Below are 22,412 nucleotides of genomic sequence, written 5' to 3' on the forward strand. Positions count from 1 at the left end.
AGGTTATGATGTGGGGGTGTTCACAGGGGTCCCAGGATGAGGGAAGAGATGAGAATCTTGACTCCATGGTTCAGAAGGCTGATTTATTATTTTATGATATATATGATTATTAAAAGAAAATGATCTATTAAAACTGTACTAAAGAATAGAAGAAAGGATTTCATCAGAAAGAAGGAAGGAAGGGAAGGGAAGGGAAGGGAAGGGAAGGGAAGGGAAGGGAAGGGAAGGAAAGGGAAGGGAAGGGAAGGGAAGGGAAGGAAGGGAAGGAAGGGAAAGGGAAGGGAAGGGAAGGGAAGGGAAGGGAAGGAAGGGAAGGGAAAGGGAAGGGAAGGGAAGGAAAGGAAAGGAAAGGAAAGGAAAAGGAAAGGAAAGGAAAGGAAAGGAAAGGAAAGGAAAGGAAAGGAAAGGAAAGGAAAGGAAAGGAAAGGAAAGGAAAGGAAAGGAAAGGAAAGGAAAGGAAAGAAAGGAAAGGAAAGGAAAGGAAAGGAAAGGAAAGGAAAGGAAAGGAAAGAAAGGAAAGGAAAGGAAATCTTGTGACTGCTCACAGCCTCGACACAGGTGGCTGTCACTGGTCATCAAGTAAAAATAATTCACATGCTGGGTAAACAATTCTCCAAATCACATTCCAAAGCAGCAAAACATGGAGAAGTTGAAGTTTCCCAGCTTCCCAGGAGAAAAGATCCTAACTTAAGGATTTTTCATAAAATGTGTCTGTGACATTAGGACACGTGCTTCAGGACACTGTGGGTGAGCTGCCTCAGCAGCCTGGGAGGGGACAAGGACACGTCTCCTCTGTCAGAGATGGCCCAAAGCTCTCCCCATGGGTGAGGAGGGGCTGGCTGTGAGGTGTGGATGGTGCCCAAGGGCTGGCGCTGCTGTGGGGTTGTTGGGCACTGTCCTGCCCTGTCCCAGGCTCTGGGGGTGGCTCGGTGTCACCTCAGCGTGGGATGGAGAGTTCTGGGGCTGAGGTCAAGGTCTGGATGAGCCAAGGCTCTGGCTGGTCTTAACCTGCTGCCATATCCTTCCAGGATCTGAAGGAGCCTAAAGGAAACTGGAGAGGGGCTCTTGGTCAGGAACTGCAGGGACAGGAGCCAGGCAATGGCTCCCAGTGCCAGAGGGCAGGGCTGGATGGGATCTTGGCAATCAGGAATTGTTCCCTGGCAGGGTGGGCAGGCCCTGGCACAGGGTGCCCAGAGCAGCTGGGGCTGCCCCTGCATCCCTGGCAGTGCCCAAGGCCAGGCTGGACAGGGCTGGGAGCACCTGGGACAGTGGGAGGTGTCCCTGCCATGGCAGGGGTGGCACTGGATGGGCTTTAATGTTCCTTTTAACCCAAACCATTCTGGGATTCTGTGAGATTTCCTGGCTCCCTCTCAAAGCCACAGCTCACCTTCCAGGCCTTTCAGAGCAGTTCAGATCCCAGGAATTGCTGCTCCCAGCTGCTCTCCCAAGCTGAGGGAATGTCACAACTGGAGCTGGACAAACACCATGGGCAGGGGTTGAGTTCAGATAAACTTTGAGCTGCAGCCACTGCTCACAGCCCAGGTGGGAGCTTTGTTCTCTCAGGATCCCTGTGTGGTCTGATTTGGAGCCCTGGCTGCTGAGAATTTCAGACTTTCTGTGCTGCCAGGCACTGACCCCCAGGAGAACACTGCATTGACCTGAGGCCGTGGAGAAGCTTCCAAAATGGAATGACAGAGCTGGGATTGTGGGTGTGGAGTTTGAATAGAAGTGTGTGATACCACAGGGTGGGAAACTTAGAGTGGAAGGTTTTAGAATACAGTAATATAGATAAAGCAAGATGGAGGTTTTAGGGCAGAGGCTGCTCCTTTTTCTGCACCTTCTTCTTCTCCTTCTTCTCCTTCTTCTCCTTCTTCTCCTCCTTCTCCTCCTTCTCCTTCTTCTCCTCCTTCTCCTTCTCCTTCTTCTCCTCCTTCTCCTTCTCCTTCTCCTTCTCCTTCTCCTTCTCCTCCTTCTCCTTCTCCTTCTCCTTCTCCTTCTCCTTCTCCTTCTCCTTCTCCTTCTCCTTCTCCTTCTCCTTCTCCTTCTCCTTCTCCTTCTCCTTCTCCTTCTCCTTCTCCTTCTTCTCCTTCTTCTCCTTCTTCTCCTTCTTCTCCTTCTCCTTCTCCTTCTATTTCTTCTCTTCTCCTTCTCCTTCTCCTTCTCCTTCTCCTTCTCCTTCTTCGTCTTCTTCTTCTTCGTCTTCTTCTTCTTCTTCTTCTTCTTCTTCTTCTTCTTCTTCTCTTCTCCTTTTTCTCCTCCACCTTCTCCTCCATGGGTTTGGGTGGTTTTGTGTAATTGGATAAAAAATCCACATTATGAGCCATGGGTGGTTGGTTATTGGGTTAAAATTAAAAATAATTTAGGTGTCATTTCTTAATTGGACAGTTGATCCTTAGAAGGCCTTGTAGAGAGAGAGATGGGGCTCCATTTTTAGTTTTTAGGGTGAAATGCTGTAGAGCTCAGGGTTTGTGAGACTGTGACATGGGTAAGAACTGATAAACATCTGAGTCCCAACAAGAAACACCATCCTGTGATTTAATCCCAGCCTTTTCAGAAAAGAATCAAAGAATCAGCACCCTGAGGAAAAGATAATTCCTAAGTGGGAATGCTGAGCAGAGCAGCCAGAAAAAACCAAGAGTTCCTTTAGATTTCCCATCAGAGGGAGCTGGAATTTGTTTTTCCAAAGAGATGGGGGCACCCCATGGTCTTGGTTGGGAGCTCTGTCCTGCTCCTGTGCTCCTCCACCTTGGCAGCTTTTTTTGGACAATGGAAAAAATTAAATTGGTGTTTTCCTGTTTGGAATTTCAGGGTTTAGTGGTTTTGGTTGGCTAATTTAAGATTGTCTTAATTTTGAGATTTCCTAATGAATGTACTGATGAGTGTGGTGGGTTTCAGTGCTGGCTAATGACCTGTGCACTCATTTCTTGTTGTGAGATGGGATTAGGAGAAAGGTAAAGTAAGCTCAAAACTTTAAAAGAGTATAAAGAAAATTTTATTATCAGTAACTAAAAAGGGAAAAAGCAGTAAGAATTCAAACAAACTCTTTAGGCTACTTCTCCCCCCACAGCTTTTTCTTTTCTGCTGCTAATTCAAATTTCCAATCAGTTTATTACCTTTAAAATAGTCTTTTTTTTTTTTTTTTCAGTTCACTTAGGGAGAGAAGCCCTTCTTGTTAAGGTTATGGAGATTTCTTCACAAGAGGAAAAAAATAGATATTTTTATTTTTTTGAAACTATGACACAGCCTGTTATTCCTTGGAGGTCTCATGCTTTGGAGACATGAGCAGCAGGGATGAAGGATGGGCGTGAGGCAGGAGCCAGCCTGGGTTTAACACAAATATTTGCCTCAGAGGAGGGAGAAGTCACTGGATCCATTTTCATTCACATCAAATAAACCAATTCCTCCTTCCAAAGAATGAAACACTTCCTTTCTGTGCCCTGCTTCAAGCACAACCAATGCCTTTTCAGGGCAAGTTATTACATGGAGGCTGAGCCAGAAATATTGAATGAAATGGAAAATATTTAAGGAAGTTTTCTTTAGTAAAATAACTGTGGCCTAGAGTGTGCTGGATGAAGTAGATGGATACTTGCATCTGCTAGAAAATAATCAAAATCAGCCATTCCTTGCATTGCTTTTATTATTTTCAGTCTGTTTTGAGAGTGTTGAGAATTCTCAGTAGTGAAACCATTAAATGTAAATTCCCTGGTTCCTTTTTCTGCAGTCAGGGGAAAAAATATCATTTGAAGCCCATCTAGAACATGATGGTTAAATAGCATTTTTATTTCTCCTGCATTCCATTATTGCTGTTCTGGTTTTCCCATTTATCTAAGCCCCAGGCCAACTAAACCTGAATAAAAGTTCCAATAACCAAATAATTATTTTTAAATGTAAGCCTTCCTTTCAAAGCATGCAAAAAAAAATGCACAAAATCAACCAAAAAAACCAAGGAAAAACCTGGATTTCAATTTGGATCCTTGCAGGTCAGTGTTGTGAATGAGAAATAGTTTAATTTTTTTTTTTTAGTTAAACTGCAGCCTTCCCATTATTTTCAGTAAAATAACAGATATCAGGAGATTTTTTTTTATTAAAAATTTGTAGCTGTATCATGGGTTTGGATGAGATTCCCTGGGTTATTCACCCCCTGGACAGCAAAAGGAAAATGCAGAGCACAAACTGAGGTTGTTGGCTGCACTAAACCTCATTAATTCCTGATAATATTAAAGATGAACAAAGGTTATTTGCTGTATTAATTTAAGATGAATTTCCCTGTATAAAATGCCTTTGGCAATCCCATCCACCTCCAGGTTTCCTGCAGTTCTGGTGCATGGAACAGCTTTAGTTCTACCATGGAATTTTTAAGGTTGAAATAAAAACCTCTAAAATCAAGTCCAATAAATACAAATCTTGCTGGAGCTGAGCTTGTCTCTCTCCTGTGTCTGTAGAGATTTTAGCTGCAGATTTAATTGAAAATAAATCTGAAAAAAATTGAAAATAACTGAAAATAAATCTTTTCAATTCTCACAACAGGAAGTGTCTGACAACCTGCACAGGTGAATATTAGAAATTCAGGATGCCTGGCTTTACCTGGAGAGCCAAAGCTTTGGGCATTTGTTCCCTGCTTGAAGAAAACCAGAAATAAAAAGCCTCAATTAGAGCAGCTTCACCTGGAAAAATCAACTTTTCCCACCTTTTAGGTCTTAATTTGAACTAAAAGCTGTGGAATTTTGTGCATTGGCAGTGATGATGGTTGGACTCAATGATCTTAAAAGTCTTTTCCAACTGAAATGGTTCTATAAATGCATCCTTCAGGCATCCAAAATCTGATTTAACGTTTCCTGTACCTCTGGGCAGTCATTTTGCTGTCGGATTTTTATGGCCCACATTTAAATCCCCTTTGAGAAGAACTTGTTAAGCCCATTTATGAATGGCAAGGACAGCAGTGGATTTCTTACCCATGGAGGTAATAACACCCACCAAGGTTTATTGGGAAGCTTAAATATAAGGAGCTACCAAAAAAAAAAAAAAATCACTTTATCCCAGAGGTGAAATAATTGATTGTTCTTAAAACTAACAAAAAACTGACTGAGGATCTTTTCCTTTCCCTCATTTATATCCCAGTATTATATTCTATTTCAAAAGTCCTGCCAGAAATAAAAGGATGTCATAAAGGAATTTGAAAAGTTTAAATAAGATCAAAGGATGACCAACCAAGTAAGCTTTGAAAAGCAAATTAAATCAAATAGTTCATGATCTGTTTTGTCTTCAAATGAGCAAGTGATTCACTGGAACAGCAACAATTTTAATGTTTTGAAAGCAGCACTAATAGGAATGTATGATTCTGCAGGGAGGAAATTCCTGCCTCTGGGAGAATTGCAAAGAAATCTGCAGCTAAAATCTCTACAGACACAGGGGAGAGCAGATGGGGCTGAGCATGCAGGAGGAGTAAAATCCTGGGGAGAATCCCAGAATGGTTTGGGTGGGAAGGGACCTTAAAGCTCATCTTGTTCCAATTCCCATGGGCAGGAACATTTCCACTGCCCCAGGTGCTCCAAACGCATCCGGGGATGCAGGGGCTGCTCTGGGCACCTGTGCCAGGCCCTCACTGCCCTCACTGCCAGCAATGCCCTTCTCACTTCAAAGGGCTCCACTTCCAATTCTTTTCATCTCAAATTTCTCCATTTCAAATTTCAAACTCTCCATTTCAATTTCAAACTTTAAACTCTCCATTTCAAATTTCAAATTCCTTTAATTTCAAATTTCTCAATTTCAAATTTCAAACTCTCCATTTCAATTTCAAATTTTAAGCTCTCCATTTCAAATTTCTCAATTTCAAATTTCAGACTCTCCATTTCAATTTCAAACTTTAAACTCTCCATTTCAAACTTCAAATTCTTCAATTTCAAATTTCAAATGTCTCAATTTCAAATTTCAAACTCTCCATTTCAATTTCAAATTTTAAACTCTCCATTTCAAATTTCAAATTCTTTTCATTTCAAACTTCAAATTCTTCAATTTCAATTTCAAATTTTAAATCCTCAATTTCAATTTCAAATTTCTCAATTTCAAATATCAAACTCTCCATTTCAATTTTAAACTTTAAACTCTCCATTTCAAATTCTTTTAATTTCAAATGTCTCAATTTCAAATTCTCAATTTCAAATTTCAAATTCTTTTCATTTCAAACTTCAAATTCTTCAATTTCAGTTTCAAATTTTAAATCCTCAATTTCAATTTCAAATTTCTCAATTTCAAATTTCAAACTCTCCATTTCAATTTCAAACTTTAAACTCTCCATTTCAAATTTCAAATTCTTTTCATTTCAAATGTCTCAATTTCAAATGTCTCAATTTCAAATTTCAAATTCTTTTCATTTCAAACTTCAAATTCTTCAATTTCAATTCCAAATTTTAAATTCTCAATTCCAAATTTCAAATTTCTCAATTTCAAATTTCAAACTCTCCATTTCAATTTCAAATTTTAAACTCTCCATTTCAGATTTCAAATTCTTCCATTTCAATTTCAAACTTTAAACTCTCCATTTCAAATTCTTTTAATTTCAAATGTCTCAATTTCAAATTCTTTTAATTTCAAACTTCAAATTCTTCAATTTCAATTCCAAATTTTAAATTCTCAATTCAAATTTCAAATTTCTCAATTCCAAATTTCAAACTCTCCATTTCAATTTCAAATTTTAAACTCTCCATTTCGAATTTCAAGCTCTCAATTTCAAATTTCAAATTCTTTTCATTTCAAATTCCAAATTCTTAAATTACGATTTCAACTTTTAAATGTCTCCATTTCCTTGACCTCACAGCCACTCCCCTTGTCCTGTCACTGCAGGGCTCTATCAAAAGTCCCTCTCCAGCTCTTTCAGGGGCACTTTTGGACACTAAAAGCTGCTCCAAGTTCTCCTTAGGGTGGATTTGTTCAGCACGTTGGCATTTCAGGGAGAGGCAAGTTTAAAGTTGCCTCTGCTGATGTCACAGGAGCCACCAGGGCCCTGGAAGGCATCAGAGACATCTGGATTCCAGGTTGCATCATCATCATCATCATCATCATCGTCATCACTGAGTCAATCAGGCAGATAAGCAGGGCTGCTGCCTCTGGAAAGCTCCTGTTTACACACAGCTCTCTGGGTATCCAGGCAAACAGCAGGGACAGGAAAGGAAATTCAGGGGAAAAAAAAATAAAAAAATCAACCCTAATAAGTTGTGGGTGCTATTTCTGGTGCTGCCAGCAGCTCTCTCTCCGTGCCCTGGAACAGGATGGTGCGATTTTCCCACTCCTAAAAAAGCCACAATTCCTCCCCTAGGCAAGGTGGTTTGCAAGCACTGATCTCTGAGAGCTGTCAGAGCTTTTCAGAAGGACAAGGAGGAGCAGGAAAAGCCTTGAGGGCTGATAAAAACTCAGGTTTTCAGTGTGAAAATATCACTGTGAGCTCACAGGTTCAGGGCTGGCACCTGGACACTCCTTGCAGTCAGGGGGATGCTGCTGTCTCTGCCTGGGCAGGGAATTCGGGGATATGAACCTTGCATCCATCCCATAATCCCTACAGCCTCTGGGATGGGGCATAAGGAGGCAGAAATGGGAGGTAAAAAAAGGAGAGGACCCAAATCTAGGGCAGAGCTAAAACAAAAAGAAAATTACTATTGCAATTGATTTTGATTTTCACAAAAAATTTTGATTTTTTTGAATCTCATCTCTCACAGATGAGACTTTCCTTAGGGGTTAGAATGCATTTTGCCCTTGTTGGCTGATGGAATTCCCCATTTAAGCTGACTGGAGCAAGCACCTGGACACTCCTTGCAGTCAGGGGGATGCTCCTGCCTCTGCCTGGGCAGGGAATTCAGGGACATGAACCTTGCATCCATCCCATAATCCCTGCAGCCTCTGGGATGGGGCATAAGGAGGCAGAAATGGGAGGTAAAAATAAGAGAGAAGCCAAATCTAGGGCAGAGCTAATGACAAAAAGAAAATTACTAAGGGAAAAGGCATCGGGATTAACTCAAAGTGGGGTGGGATTCTGGCTCTGTCACAGATTTTGATTTTCACAAAAATTTTGATTTTCACAAAAATTTGATTTTCACAAAAAATTTTGATTTTTGTTGAATCTCATCTCCCACAGATGAGACTTTCCTTAGGGGTTAGAATGCATTTTGCCCTTGTTGGCTGATGGAATTCTCCTTTTAAGCTGACTGGAGCAAGCTGTGAAAAAAAAAGAGCAATTATTTCTTCTTCCATGCCTGCTTTTAACAGGTTTTGGTGAGCATGGAAACAATATGAACTGTGTTTCATTCATAAGGCAGCCCTGCCTCCATGTCAATGGCCTTGCCTTTGTTCATCTCTCCTGCCCAAAGCAGCTCCAAAACGCTGGGGAAACAGAGATAAGAGGAGCATTTCAAAATATTTTCTATGTTCAAATTTGCAGGGGGAGTGGGGGGAGAGGAGGAGATCCTTCAAGGATAAAATTCCTTTATGACATCCTTTTATTCCTGGAAGGACTTTTTGAAATGAAATAAAATACTGGCATATAAATGAGGGAAAGGAAAAGATCCTCGGTCAGTTTTTTGTTAGTTTTAAGAACAATCAATTATTTCACCTCTGGGATAAAGTGATTTTTTTTTTTTTTTTGGTAGCTCCTTATATTTAAGCTTCCCAATAAACCTTGGTGGGTGTTATTACCTCCATGGGTAAGAAATCCACTGCTGTCCTTGCCATTCATAAATGGGCTTAACAAGTTCTTCTCAAAGGGGATTTAAATGTGGGCCATAAAAATCCGACAGCAAAATGACTGCCCAGAGGTACAGGAAACGTTAAATCAGATTTTGGATGCCTGAAGGATGCATTTATAGAACCATTTCAGTTGGAAAAGACTTTTAAGATCATTGAGTCCAACCATCATCACTTCAGGTGCTGAGGAGGGGATGGAGCAGAATTCCCTGCACCCCAAAAGAGCCTGGGGAGGGAGGGGAATGATCCCTGGGTGCTCTCCCATTGGCACATCCAATGTGCTGAATAAATCCAGTTTAAGGAGACCTTGGAGCAGCTTTTAGTGGCCAAAAGTGCCTGTGAAAGAGCTGGAGAGGGACTTTTGATAAAGCCCTGCAGTGATGGGACAAGGGGGAATGGCTGTGAGGTGAAGGAAATGGAGAAATTTGAAATGAAAAGAATTTGAAATTGAGAAATTTGAAATGAAAAGAATTTGAAATTTGAAATTGAGAAATTTGAAATGAAAAGGGAGTTGCTGGCTGTGAGGGCAGTGAGGGCCTGGCACAGGGTGCCCAGAGCAGCCCCTGCATCCCTGGCAGTGCCCAAGGCCAGGCTGGGCAGGGCTTGGAGCACCTGGGACAGTGGGAGGTGTCCCTGCCATGGCAGGGGTGGCACTGGGTGAGCTTTAAGCTCCCTTCCCATCCAAACCAATCTATGATGGGAATACAAGACCTCAATCACCTTCTAAACTCCCTGAAAGGTTGGGAGGGTTTCAGGTACACCTGAAAGGTGCCTGTGCTCAGCTGGGGCTGGGCTCTTTCTCCAGGAACTGACAGAACCAGAGCACACAGCCTCAACTGTGCCAAGGGAAATACAGGTTGGATATTTGGGAAAAAATATAGGTTGGATATTAGGAAAATATAGGTTGGGTATAAGGAAAAAAAAAGTCTAGGTTGGATATTAGGAAGTTGGTGAGATCCTATCCTATAGGTAGGCTATTAGGAAAAATCTAATTAGGATATTAGGAAAAAAAATCTAGGTTGGATATTAGGAAAAATTTATCATTTTTTTTCAGTTTTTTACAGAAAGGGTGATAAAGCTCTGGAATGGCTGCCCGGGGAGGTGGTGGAGTCCCCATCCCTGGGTGTGTTTAACAAAGCCTGGATGTGGCACTGGGGGCCAGGGTTCAGTTGAGGTGTTGGGGCTGGGCTGGACTCTTGAAGGTCTCTCCCAACCCAGTGATTCTGGAATTCTGTGATTCTGGAATTCTGTAAATACCCCATGAGAACCAACCATGCCAGTCCCACCTGTGATTCACGTGACCTGTTCTTAACAAATAAAAATAATAAAGTATAAATAATAAAGCATAACTAATAAAGTATAAATAATAAAGCATAAATAATAAAGTACAAATAATAAAGCATAAATAATAAAGTGAAGGGGAACGAGCAGGACTTTGGGTGCCACATTTCCTCTCCTGCCTGGCCCCTTTCTGCACCCTTGGAGCCCTGGCTCGGGTGCCAGCTGTGGTGCCAGGGCACCAGCAGAGCTCTGGTGCTGGTTTCTGGGAGCTCAGGGATGCTGTGTGTGCTGTCAGCTTTTCATCAGCACAAATTGCCAGAGCAGATGGCACACAGGGATCTGAATGCAGCTCTCAGGAAGTGCGGGATGGTTTAATGAGAAGTGAATTATTCTTTCTCCAGGATGTTGCGCTGATAAATAAAATAATAACAGGTCCTGTTACTTGTGGTTTGGCAGTGCAGGACTTCTCTGTGTGTCTACCTTGGCTGGAAGTGCCATCTGCAGATTTCCTTTGTGTCTGGCTGTCATCCCTGCCTCGTGGAACAAACCTGAAAATCGCTCTGGGATTTATTCTGGCAGCAAACAATTCACCTTCCACCCTGCCCACTTCTCTCTGCTCCCTTCTGGCCACTGAGGGAAAGCAGGAGACAAAATGTGCCAGCAAAGATGAGTTGTTGGTGATTTGAGTCATAGAATCAGGGAATGTTCTGGCTTGGCAGGGACTTAAAAGGATCATCAAAGTCCAACTCCATCTTTTTTAAGTGTTCTTTTCTGATTATAGCTCCACTTCAAAGGAGACCTTGTGTACACCAAAAATGCCAAGAGCTGACCCTGCCAGAACCATTAATAGATAATTAAAATATCTTTGTCAGCTCACCCACCTCTCTTCTGTAACCTCACCATTGCTCAGAAAACCCTGGAGAGCTGCAAACCACAGCCCAGGGCACAAGGGACAGAAAAGAAACACTTTGGGAAAAGTTAGGGACAGAAAAGAAACACTTTGGGAAAAGTCAGGGGACCAAATGTGGTAAAAGTGCCCCCTCTCCTGCCTGAGCATCTCCACCTGAACATTCCAAACCCAGCAATGCTGCCCCAGTGTTTAATTGCAAATAATTCGTGGCTGGAGCAGGCAAGGAGCTGAAATTTACTGGGAGAATTTTTATCTTCTTGATCCCACGGTGCTGTTGCAACTGGAATCTTCTCCCAGGGAGGTTTTGGCTGAAACCCAGGCAGAGGCAGTGATGGGGAGAGGCAGGTGCTGCCTTTTTATAGCAGAGCTGCAGGGATGGGGGTGCTGAGGGCAGCTGGGGGGACACAGGAATAAATATTGATTTGATTTCCCTTCTTTCTGTTGTTGTTGTTGTTGTTCTGCTTGTTGGATTAATCTGGTAGCCCTGACTCCATCTACTTTTTCTCCCAGATGTGAGAAAAATGATTTGCAAGCTCTGGGATTTTAGGAAGATTGGGAAAAATTACAATTACTCAATTGTAATTTGCTAATGAGAGTATGGAGTATTGAGGGGGAAAAAAAAAACCTTAAAAATGTGGTTTTTGGAGAATTTTAATATTTGGAGGGTTTTGTTGGTGGCTGAAGGAATAAACATAAATTCTGTAACTTCACACTCCCCCTTGCATTTCTTTTGAGCACAAATGAGCAGGTCCAGTGTCCTTTAGTTCCTTATTTTTCCTTTTTCCTCTTAACTTGTACAAAGGTGAGGGAAAAGTTTAAATAATGGCAGAAGAAGGGAAATAAAAGACATAATAATTGTGTTTGGAGTCAAGGCTGAGAAAGCAGAAATGGCACTGCCCAAAATCTGGATGCTTTTAACCTTTGGATTTTGAAGTGACAGCAGAAACCCTCCTAAAATAGTTTATTAAGCAGGAAGTTTCACAAGAAACTGAGGAAAAAAGGCTCCCCCACCCCAAAAAACCCCTCCAAATGCCCTTGTGTGCTGTCTCAGCATCCCCTGGTGTCCCCAGGGCTGGGGCAGTGCCAGGAGGCAGAGCTGGCACTGAGGATCTGAGGATGCTCTGTGGCACTGGAGGGTGATGCTGTGGCTGTCTGGGGACCTTGGTGGGGTTTTGGGGCATGGACAGGGATGGGAGGGTGGAGATGCTGATTTTGGGAGGGTGGAGATGCTGCTTCAGGGGGTCGGAAATGATGGTGAATTGCTGTTCTTGTGCCTCTTCATCCTTGATTTTTTGCTGGTTATAAACTCAAGCTGGCCACCCCAGTTTCCCAGTGAAATTTTGGTTTGATTAAAAGCTTTTTTTGGCACCAGTTAAACGTGATAAGGCAGAGGGGGAGAAAGCATTATTTTAAAAATATTCCCCTACTCTTCCCAATCATGTGTGATGCTCACTGTGACACAATAATTTTCCAACACCACTTTTCAGTTAAATATAGAAGTGCATTTTCTGTTCCTTCCCTCTCCTCTCTGTGAAACAATTGTGCAACTTTCTTTTTCCTTAACATAATTCTGCATTAAAATGAGCTCCAGGCACTAAAACCAGCCCTGTGTGTAGGACGGGAGCTGCCTCCTTTCCCTCTGGATATTCCCCTGACATTTCACCCCTGTTTTCAATGGGCTGGGGGTGTGTGGCTGTGCTGTGCTGTCCCCTCTGATGTCCCTGTGCTGTCCCCAGCAGGGAGCATGCAGAGTCCAGAGGGTGGATCAGACTCAGCAGCTTCTGTGGCTCTTCACCCGTCGGGCTCAGCGCAGGCACCAGTGGTGCAGGCAGTGCCAGCCTCACAGCAGGTAAGGCATGCACAGCTGGGGATGCTGTCACCATGGAGAAAAGCCCTGATTTCCCTGGAAGATGCATTTAAATCCCAGGTTTTGGTAGTGGGGAGAAGGTTTTTAATCAGTTCCTTGAGGCAGTGGGAACAACCTGTTGATAAAAGTGATGTCCTGTGAGTTTGAGCTCAGCCAAGCTTTAAAAGGTTTGGGGTGCCCAAGGGAGTCACTTTGTGCCAGTTGATCTTAATCCCAGGTTTTGGTACGGGCGAGAAGGTTTTTAATCATCTCCTTGAGGTACTGGGGACAAGCTGTTGATAAAGGTGATGTTCTATGGGTTTGAGCTCTGCCAATCCACATGCAGGCTTTACAAAGTGGGGTTTGGGGTTTAATTTAGGTGCCCAAGGGAGTCACTTTGTGCCAACTGATTTTAATCCCAGGTTTTGATGATGGGGAGAAGGTTTTTAATCACCTCCTTGAGGTACTGGGAACAAGCTGTTGATAAAGGTGATGTTCTATGGGTTTGAGCTCTGCCAAGCTTTACAAGGTGGGGTTTGGGATCCCTAAGGGAGTCACTTTGTGACAGTTGACTTTAATCCCCAGTTTTGATAGTGGGGAGAGGGTTTTTAATCAGCTCCTTGAGGCAGTGGGGACAACCTGTTGATAAAGGTGTTGTCCTGTGAGTTTGAGCTCTGCCAATCCACGTGCAGGCTTTACAAGGTGGGGTTTGGGGTTTAAGTCCCCAAGGGGGTCCCTTTGTGCCAGCTGATTTTAATCCCAGGTTTTGGTAGTGGGGAGAAGGTTTTTAATCAGTTCCTTGAGGTACTGGGGACAACCTGTTGATAAAGGTGATGTTCTATGGGTTTGAGCTCTGCCAAGCTTTACAGGGTGGGGTTTGGGGTCCCCAAGGGAGGGACTTTGTGCCACCTGATTTGAATCCCAAATTTTGATAGTGGGGAGAGGGTTTTTAATCAGCTCCTTGAGGTAGTGGGGACAACCTGTTGATGAAAGTGTTGTCCTGTGGGTTTGAGTGCTCCCAATCCATGTGCAAGCTTTGGGGTTTAATTTGGGTGCCCAAGGGGGTCACTCTGTGCCAGCTGATTTTAATCCCAGATTTTGATAGTGGGGAGAAGGTTTTTAAGCAGCTCCTTGAGGTGCTGGGGACAAGCTGTTGATAAAGGTGTTGTCCCGTGGGTTTGAGCTCTGCCAAGCTTTAAAAGGTGGGGTTTGAGATCCCTCCCAACCCAAACCATCCCATGGGCTCTTCCTTGGGTAGGCAGATCCCAACGTTTTCATTTGCAGAGGGGGATTTGTGATGAATGCCCATGAATATGCTGCATTTGGGAGGCCCCAACAGGAGACAAGTGATGAACAGGAACCACCCAGTGCAAAATGGGAAGGGTTAAGTGAAACTGGTTCATTTTTGTTCCTTTTTCTGCCTTTTGGGGAACTTGCAAAATAAATTTCTGTCTCAGGAAGCTGGAGGGATGAGAGGATGGGTGGGTGTAACTCAGCTTCATCCTTCTCCAACTCCCAAGTGAGCAGCAGCTGCCATTGGATGCTGATGGAAAGGAACAATTAAATATTGAGAATTGAAGGAATATTTGACTTTCCAGGAGCCATGGGGTGATCCAGAGTGCTGCTGTCACCTCCCAGCCTTCCCATCCATGGAGGGCACTCCTTGCTGGTGTGGCAGGGCTGGGGACAGCAGTGCCAGGTGTCCCCAGGATCACAGAGTGGATTTGGCTGTGAACAAAGGTTGGAAAACCTTTGGATTATGAAATCACCCATCCAGCCTCTGGAATGGAACTGCATGGATTAAGGAAAATCCAGGGGAGAGTGAAGACTGCTGAAGAGGAGGAGCATCCAGAGCCTTCCTTGTCACCAGCAGGACAAAGAAACCACTGGAGATGAGCTGCTGCCAGCAGGAATGGTGTGAGGCTGAAACCCCTGTTGAGCACTGGTGCCCCTTTGGGTTTGAGCAGGATGGCCTCACCCTTCAGGTGGGGATGGTTCCTTATCTTGGCTGGAAGGTGATAGCAGAGCACAGGACAGGCAGTGAGCAGTGAGCTCTGTGGCATTTGGCAAAAGCAATGCCAGAAAATGGGCAAAAAGTAGGAGAAGTGTGGTGGTGTTCACAGGGTATCCCAGGATGAGGGAAGAGGTGAGGATCTGACTCCATGTTTCAGAAGGCTGATTTATTATTTTATGATATATATGATATTAAAAGAAAATGATATATTAAAACTATACTAAAGAATAGAAGAAAGGATTTCATCAGCAAGGAATGGAATGATAACAAAATCTTGTGACTGACCAGAGGGTCTGAGCCAGCTGGGCTGTGATTGGCCATTAATTAAAAACAACCACATGAGACCAATCCCAGATGCACCTGTTGCATTCCACAGCAGCAGATAACCTTTGTTTGCATTTCATTTCTGAGGCCTCTCAGCTTCTCAGGAGAAAAGATCCTAACAAAAGGATTTTTCATAAAATGTGTTTGTGACAGAGAAAGGAAAGAGTCTTTGATGTTGGTGGCACTGCAAGGCCTGACTTCAAAAAGGGGCTTGTGGTGTCCCCACCCTCACTGGTGAGGGAAAACAGGCCAGGTGAGGCTGAAATAAGTGCAGGATCTCCAGGGAATGCAGCCTGGAGCAGCTGCCTGGAGATCTGGGCAATTGTCATAAACCTGGAGTTCTGCTAGAACTGGATTTCTGGTTATTACATAGATACATTGGGAAGACTAAAAATCGTAAATATCCATGGTAGTTATCCATGGAAGTTATTTATGATGGTTATCCATCATAAATATCCATGGTAGTTATCCATGGAAGTTATTTATCCATCATAAACATCCAGGTGGCCAGTAATTCTCAAGGTTGCTTCTGGGATTGTTTTCTGGCTCTTTGTTCTGTTGGCCCATGTGGTATTTGCATTCTCAGAACAAAGAGAGACATAATTCTCTCTCTCAGGATTTTTCCTGGGATTTTTCCAGCACAGGCCCAATCTCCTGGGTGTTTTAAAGGATTGTGTCTCCTTGGAGAAGGTTTAAGAGGCCACGGAGATGCTTGGCTGTGTTCCCACTGAATCCTTTCTCTCCATCCCCACGTTTGTTTTGCTGGATCTGAAGGTGCTGAGCACTCTGAGGTGTGCTGACAACCCCAGACTGACAATGGAGTGTAAGACAGGGGATGATGGAGGTGACAGAGCCACCAGCACCATGAAATGTCCCTGTGCCCTTGGTGGCACTGCAGGGAGAAGCCGAAACCCCTGAGCTTTGGTGCTGGCTGGAGCTGGAGGGGATTTCTTGCTGCAGGAGGCACAGTTTGGTTGGGTTTAGCAGCTCCAAGAGAAGGAACTTTGCAGCCAAATGTGGATGTGTGAGGAGTGATCCTTGTTCAGCTGGGGCTGAGCCAATCAATGAACTGCTGCTTCCTTTCCTGGAGGTTTGGAGATGACTCCTGGCAGAAATTTGCCCAAATTCAGGGGGCTGAGCTGATCAATGAACTGCTACATCCTTTCCTGGAGGTTTGGAGATGATTCCTGGCAGAAATTTGCCCAAATTCAGGTGGCTGAGCTGATCAATGAACTGCTGCTTTCTTTCCTGGAGGTTTGGAGATGATTCCTGGCAGAAATCTGCCCAAATTCAGGGGGCTGAGCTGATCAATGAACTGCTACATCCTTTCCTGGAGGTTTGGAGATGATTCCTGGCAGAAATCTGCCCAAATTCAGGGGGCTGAGCTCAGGCTGGTGCACCCCACGGGGAGGGTGGGGACCATGGGGACACTGATCACAGGATGCCACTGCTGCTGCTGTCAGAGGCAAGCTGGCCTTGAAATGTGGGGAGAGAACACCTGGCTCAGCTGTGTTATGGACTGAAATTGTCTCTTCCTCTATTTTCTCCTTGCAGAGGGTTTTGGTCCAGGCCACAGGCTCTGCTCCCAAAGGGGCACAGATGCAGCAAATCTCTGTTCCCAGAGTCCAGCAGGTTCCACAGCAGGTAATGAACCCTGGGGACACCCAGACAGGTTCCCAGTCCCACTTCTGAAACTCTGCCACATCTAGAAAAATCCTAATGGAAAAATCCTAATGGGCAGTCACAGAGCTGGCATCACTTTCTCCAGCTCTCTCCTCCTTTCTTGATGACAAAAGAAACTCTCAAGGTATTTGAAGTTTAGGAAAAACCTTTGCTGTAGCAGTTGTCTTTCATGTATTTGAAGATTTGATGGATGCTTTCAACTTAAATTTAAAAGCAATTATTAAATCAAAGTTAAATTAAAATTAAATCCTTTGGTAAAGATGTTTTTTAGAGGCAAAATGTTTGGGGTTTTTTTTAATTAAACAAATTTACTGCCTGCATGTGACTCCATAGGAAGATTTGGTGCCAGAGATCCATGCAAATGTTTTTATTTATTTGAACTTTGCCTTTTCCAGGGCTTGTTTCCTAAGAAACCAGGGATATCTGGTGCTGCTCCATGTGAACAGCAAGTCTGACCCTCTTAATTTTTTTCCTTTAGTGATTTTTTTGCTTGGTTTCTCCATTTCAGGGGGAAAAAAAAATTGACAGAGGGCAAATCCTTCCCTCCCAGAGCAACACAAAAGGGGCTGGGGTGCAGCTGGACACTGTCAGGCTCCCCTCTGAAGGAAAAGCTGCAGCATGAGCTCACCCCTGTTAGTCAGCCCCAAGACACGTGTCCAGAGGAAACCCAGCTCCATTGTTTCCACTTCTCATGGAGCAACCACTTATTTATCTATTTTAACTTGACCTTTGAAAATAAAAACCTCCTTTTCTTTGGCATTCCTAAGCATGGAGGGGAGGAAGGGCAGGGAGGATGCTTTTTTGTTTGTTTTTTTGGGGTTTTTTTGGCATTTTTGATTTGGTTTTTTGTTTGTTTTTTGGGGTTTTTTTGGCATTTTTGGTTTGGTTTTTTTTTTTTTTTTTTTTTTTTTTTTTGCTTGTTTTGGGGGTTTGGGGGTTTCTTTTGTTGTTTTGTTGTTCTTTTGGGTTTTTTGGGGGTTTTTGGGTGGTTTTTTGTTTGTTTTTCAGGGGTTTTATTTGTTAGGTCTTTTGGGGTTTTTGGGGGGGTTGTTTGGGTTTCTTTGGGTTTTTTTGTTTTGTTTTTGGGTTTTTTTTGTTTAGGTTTTTTTGTTGTTGTTTGTTTGTTTTTGGGGTTTTTTGGGGGGGGGGTGGGGGGTTGTTTGGTTGTTTGGTTGGGTTTTTGGTTTTTTTTTTTTTTTTGTTTGGTTGGGTTTTTTTTTTAAAGAAAGCCTGAGTGTCAAGGTAAGGTTGGAGCTGTGCAGTTTAACCAGCAGCTCCTGAGCAATCCCTGACCTCTTGGTGCCTGTTGCAGGTGCAGTCTGTGCAGCACGTTTATCCAGCCCAGGTGCAGTATGTGGAAGGAGGAGAAGCTGTTTATACCAATGGAACCATGTAAGAACCTCCCTGAGCTGTCCCCCTCCTTCCTTCCATGGGAGGAGGAAGAGGAGAAGCTGTTCAGGTGTTGTGTTGGGTGTGAGGGTGGTTTCCAGCCCTGGGGGTGTTGTCCTCGTGGTGGGGCTGTTCTCCAGGGAATCCTGGTCATGAAAGTGTCTGAAAAATCTGAGAACTTTGTGTGGTGCCATGGGCAGCTTTAGGAGTGGAACTTCCAGAGGAAAAAGGGGCTGTTGGAAGATTTTATAGAGTCAAGGGATCCCAGAACGGCTTGGGGTGAAAAAGACCTTCAAGCCCATCTCCTTCCAGCTCCCCAACACCTTCCACCATCCCAGGCTGCTCCAAGCCTTGTCCAGCCTGGCCTTGGACACCTCCAGGGATGGGGCAGCCACAGCTGTTCCAGGGCCTCTCCATTCTTAGAATTTCCTCCTCCTCCTGCCAGCTGTGCCCCATTTTGTGCCTCCTTTTGGCCTTCCCCACCCCAGTTCCTCACAAGGAGCTGCCCTCACTGTGAGCTTGTGCTGTGGGGCTGATTCATCCCATTCCAACAGAGCAAACCCCACTGTGAGAAACAACTGCTCACTTTTACAGTTTCAAAGGTTTATTAAACCTTAACAAAACTTGCAACAAATAAATTTTTTTAAATAAGGAATTTAATAAATTTCTTAACATAATTTTGTAAATAATTTTTTGAATCAGGAAAATGTTTTCAGCAATGGGAGTCCCTGTGACTGCCAGCCACGTGGCTCATCTACAGAATATCTGTCTCTTAATTGTGAGAGCCAACTATTACATTACTTATCTGTAAGAAACCCCCCTTTTCCCTTTATTTAAGTCATTTGGCTTGAACAATTAACTCTTATTTTTGATTTGGATAATTTACCCTTACTTCTTAAAAAAAGAAATTAAAATAATTCTTACCAACATCTGTTGATATGGGCGAAGACAGTGGGAAGAGGAAAAGTTTTATTTGGAAGTAGACAAAATGGGATTACAGAGGCCAATTCAGTCTTGCTCTTTAGTCTCTGTTGGATTAAGAGACAACTGAGGGTTGATAGAGGTGTGGTGTGGCTTTCTTGCTCCCACCTTACCATGCCTATGGGGTTGCAAACAACAAGAAGAATCTTACAGTGGGAACAGGAAAAATTATTTGGAAGTGTCCAAAATGGGATTACAGAGGTTAATTTGGTCTTGCTCTTTAGTCCTGGTTGGATTGAGAGACAATTGAGGGATGATGGAGGTGTGGTATATTTCTTGTTCCCACCTTACCATGCCTATGGGGTTGCCACCCTCTGCAGGGCTATAATCTTGCAGTGGGAACAGGAAAAATTTTATTTGGAAATGGACAAAATGGGATTACAGAGATTAATTCAGTCTTGCTCTTTAGTCTTTGTTGGATTAAGAAACGACTGAGGAATGATGGAGGTGTGGTATATTTCTTGTTCCCACCTTACCTTACCATGCCTATGGGGCCGTGAACAACAAGAATAATCTTATGGTGGGAACAGGAGAAATTTCATTTGGAAATGGACAAAATGGGATTAATTAACAAATTAACAAGAGGTTAATTTGGTCTTGCTCTTTCGTCCCTGTTGGATTGAGAGACAATTGAGGAATGTTGAAGGTCTGTTATGGTTTTCTTGTTTCCACCTTACCATGCCTATGGGGTTGCCACCCTCCGCAGGGCTATAATCTTACAGTGGGAACAGGAAAAGTTTTATTTGGAAATGGACAAAATGGGAAAAAAAGAGGTTAATTCAGTCTTGTTCTTTAGTCTCTGTTGGATTAAGAGACAATTGAGGGTTGATAAAGGTGTGGTGTGTTTCGTGTTCCCACCTCACCATGCCTACGGGGTTGCCACCCACAACAGGTGGATATGATCTTACAGGAAAAGTTTTACTTTGGAAATGGACAAAATGGGATTACAGAAGCCAATTCAGTCTTGCTCTTTAGTCCCTGTTGGATTAAGCAACGACTGAGGGATGATAGAGGTGTGGTATATTTCTTGTTCCCACCTTACCATGCTTATGGGGTTGTGAACAAGAAGAATAATCTTACAGTGGGAACAGGAAAAAATTTATTTGGAAATGGACAAAATGGGATTACAGAGGCCAATTTGGTCTTGCTCTTTAGTCTCTGTTGGATTAAAGACAGCTGAAGAATGTTGGAGGTGTGGTGTGGCTTTCTCGTTCCCACTTTGCCATGCCTTTGGGGTTGCCACTTGTAACAGGGCTATAATCTTACAGGAAAAGTTTTACTTGGAAATGGACAAAATGGGATTATAGAGGTTAATTTGGTCTTGCTCTTTATTCTCTGTTGGATTAAGCAACGACTGAGGGATGATGGAGGTGTGGTATATTTCTTGTCCTCACCTCACCATGCCTACGTGGTTGCGAACAAGAATAATCTTACAGTGGCGAACACAAGGGGCCAACCTTTAACACCAGGGGTTTTCTGACACTCATCCTGCTTTCTGAAGCTGTCCAGCACAGATTTCCTCTTCCAGCTCCTCTCTTTTGTCCCCTGCACAGACGAGCTGCCTACTCGTACAGCAGCGAGGCGCAGATTTACGCCCCCGCCAGCGCCGCACCCTATTTCGAAGCGCAGGGAGGAGGAGGAGGAGGAGGAGCTCAGGTGACTACAGCGACATCCTCTCCTACAGCCATTCCCTCTCACAACATGGTGGGCATCACCATGGACATTGGGGGAAGTCAGATCCTCTCCGGCTCGGGCGCCTATCTCATTCATGGGGGGCTGGAGAACTCTAGACATTCTCTGTCTCACACCTCACGCTCCTCTCCAGCAACGGTATGTAGCCCTGCAGGCACCTCAGCTCGGGGGCCAGCAATGATTCCAAAGGCATCTGAAAAGCCTTCAGAAAATTTAACTGACCTGGCATTATCGTTGTTTATGTCTGTAACCTGCCATGAGTGCAAGGGGGAGAATAGACACTGGTGTAATACATTTATTTTTTAGTTTGGATTGTCCCTCTCGCTCAGATCGCTGAAATGATCAGCATTAGAGAAGAGAAAGCATTAATGATTCAAATATTAATAAAGCATTAATCATTTAAATATTAATAAAGCATTAATCATTCAAATATTAATAAAACATTACATTTGGTTTGGGTTTTTTCCCTCCCAAATAAAATATTTTGGTTTTTAAAGATTTGGCCCTGTTTTCTACTGTAAATTTGTCTCTATTTACATTTTGGTTTTTAATGATTTGTCCCTGGTTTCTACTGTAAAATTTGTCTCTATTTACATTTTCTACTAAATCGAACATCTCACATATGCTTACCCAAAATATTGAAATATTTTGTGAAGAGACCTGAGAATTTTTTCCTTAACCCATTGAATAATTATTATTATTTATTTCATTTGGAAATGGAGAAAATGGGATTAATTAACAAATTAACAAGAGGTTAATTCGGTCTTGCTCTTTAGTCTCTGTTGGATTGAGAGACAATTGAGGAATGATGAAGGTGTGAACATAAGTTATGTTCAAGCTGATCATGCTGAGTGCACAGTGATCAAAACCCCTTTGTGTATGTATCTCCTACACCATTGTGTATTCTCCCCTTGCCATATGTTTAGAAAATGTCTTTTAGGGGTGATATTGATCAAACAGAAATGGTTTAAAGTTCTGATTTCTTTCTTTGGAGTGTGTCCCTCCAGCTGCCAGCTGAGGTGGCAGGTGCTGGAGCACAGCTGTGTGGGACTGAGGGTTACAGCTCTTCACCCAGAACAGCCTTTTTGCTGTAAGGGCTTTGATTTGGGAATCTCCCAGCCCTCAGCAGCTGCCAGGAGTGCTTGCAGCTCATTTCCTGGGGCTGCTCACCTCCCTCTGCAGACTTCTGTGTGTTTATGCATTCATATATAAATATAAATACTAATGTAGGTGTAATTCAGGGTATGTAGCCAGGTTTTAAAATGTGAGCAGCATCACTAGGGAGAAAAACAGGAGCTGTTGCTACTGAGAACTCATGTAAATCTGGCCTGTTAAGTTGTTCTTTCTTTTCCCACTGAGTTTTTGAATATAGATTTTATGTTTTTTGAATCTTTGTGCTTTGAAAGGTTGCTTTGATCCTGTAGTAAATGTGCTCTGCCTTGGGTAGGCATAGGGGAAAAGTCCTTGGTTTGGGTGGAAGAGCAAATGACAGATGCTGAGGTTCTTTTCTTGGGTGAGAATTGTGTGTGTGTGTATATTAACTGTTCATAGTTAAAAATTAG

At 43.3% G+C, this 22,412-nt stretch overlaps 2 protein-coding genes across 5 annotated transcripts in view; both read left to right on the forward strand.

Annotated features, from left to right (window-relative positions):
* LOC118696858 (DNA-binding protein RFX2-like) overlaps positions 1-10,840 on the forward strand; it is a 77,250-nt gene extending 66,410 nt beyond the window's left edge. Inside the window, exon 8 of the mRNA XM_036399188.1 lies at positions 10,793-10,840. Coding sequence (XP_036255081.1) covers positions 10,793-10,840 — 48 coding nt within the window. The remainder of the gene's footprint in view (positions 1-10,792) is intronic.
* A 1,822-nt stretch (positions 10,841-12,662) lies between these two features.
* The window catches only part of RFX2 (regulatory factor X2), a 34,912-nt gene continuing 25,162 nt past the window's right edge, over positions 12,663-22,412 (forward strand). For 3 of the 4 annotated variants that reach the window (XM_036399513.2, XM_054517355.1, XM_036399516.2), the window contains exons 1-4: positions 12,663-12,770; positions 16,660-16,749; positions 18,101-18,180; positions 20,712-20,988. In XM_036399513.2, the coding sequence (XP_036255406.1) occupies positions 12,666-12,770; positions 16,660-16,749; positions 18,101-18,180; positions 20,712-20,988 (552 nt within the window). In that variant the 5' untranslated portion in view covers positions 12,663-12,665. The remainder of the gene's footprint in view (positions 12,771-16,659; positions 16,750-18,100; positions 18,181-20,711; positions 20,989-22,412) is intronic. The other variant, XM_036399517.2, reaches the window with a different exon arrangement.

The sequence above is a fragment of the Molothrus ater genome, chromosome 26 (assembly GCF_012460135.2).
Source record: "Molothrus ater isolate BHLD 08-10-18 breed brown headed cowbird chromosome 26, BPBGC_Mater_1.1, whole genome shotgun sequence".
NCBI lineage: Eukaryota > Metazoa > Chordata > Aves > Passeriformes > Icteridae > Molothrus > Molothrus ater.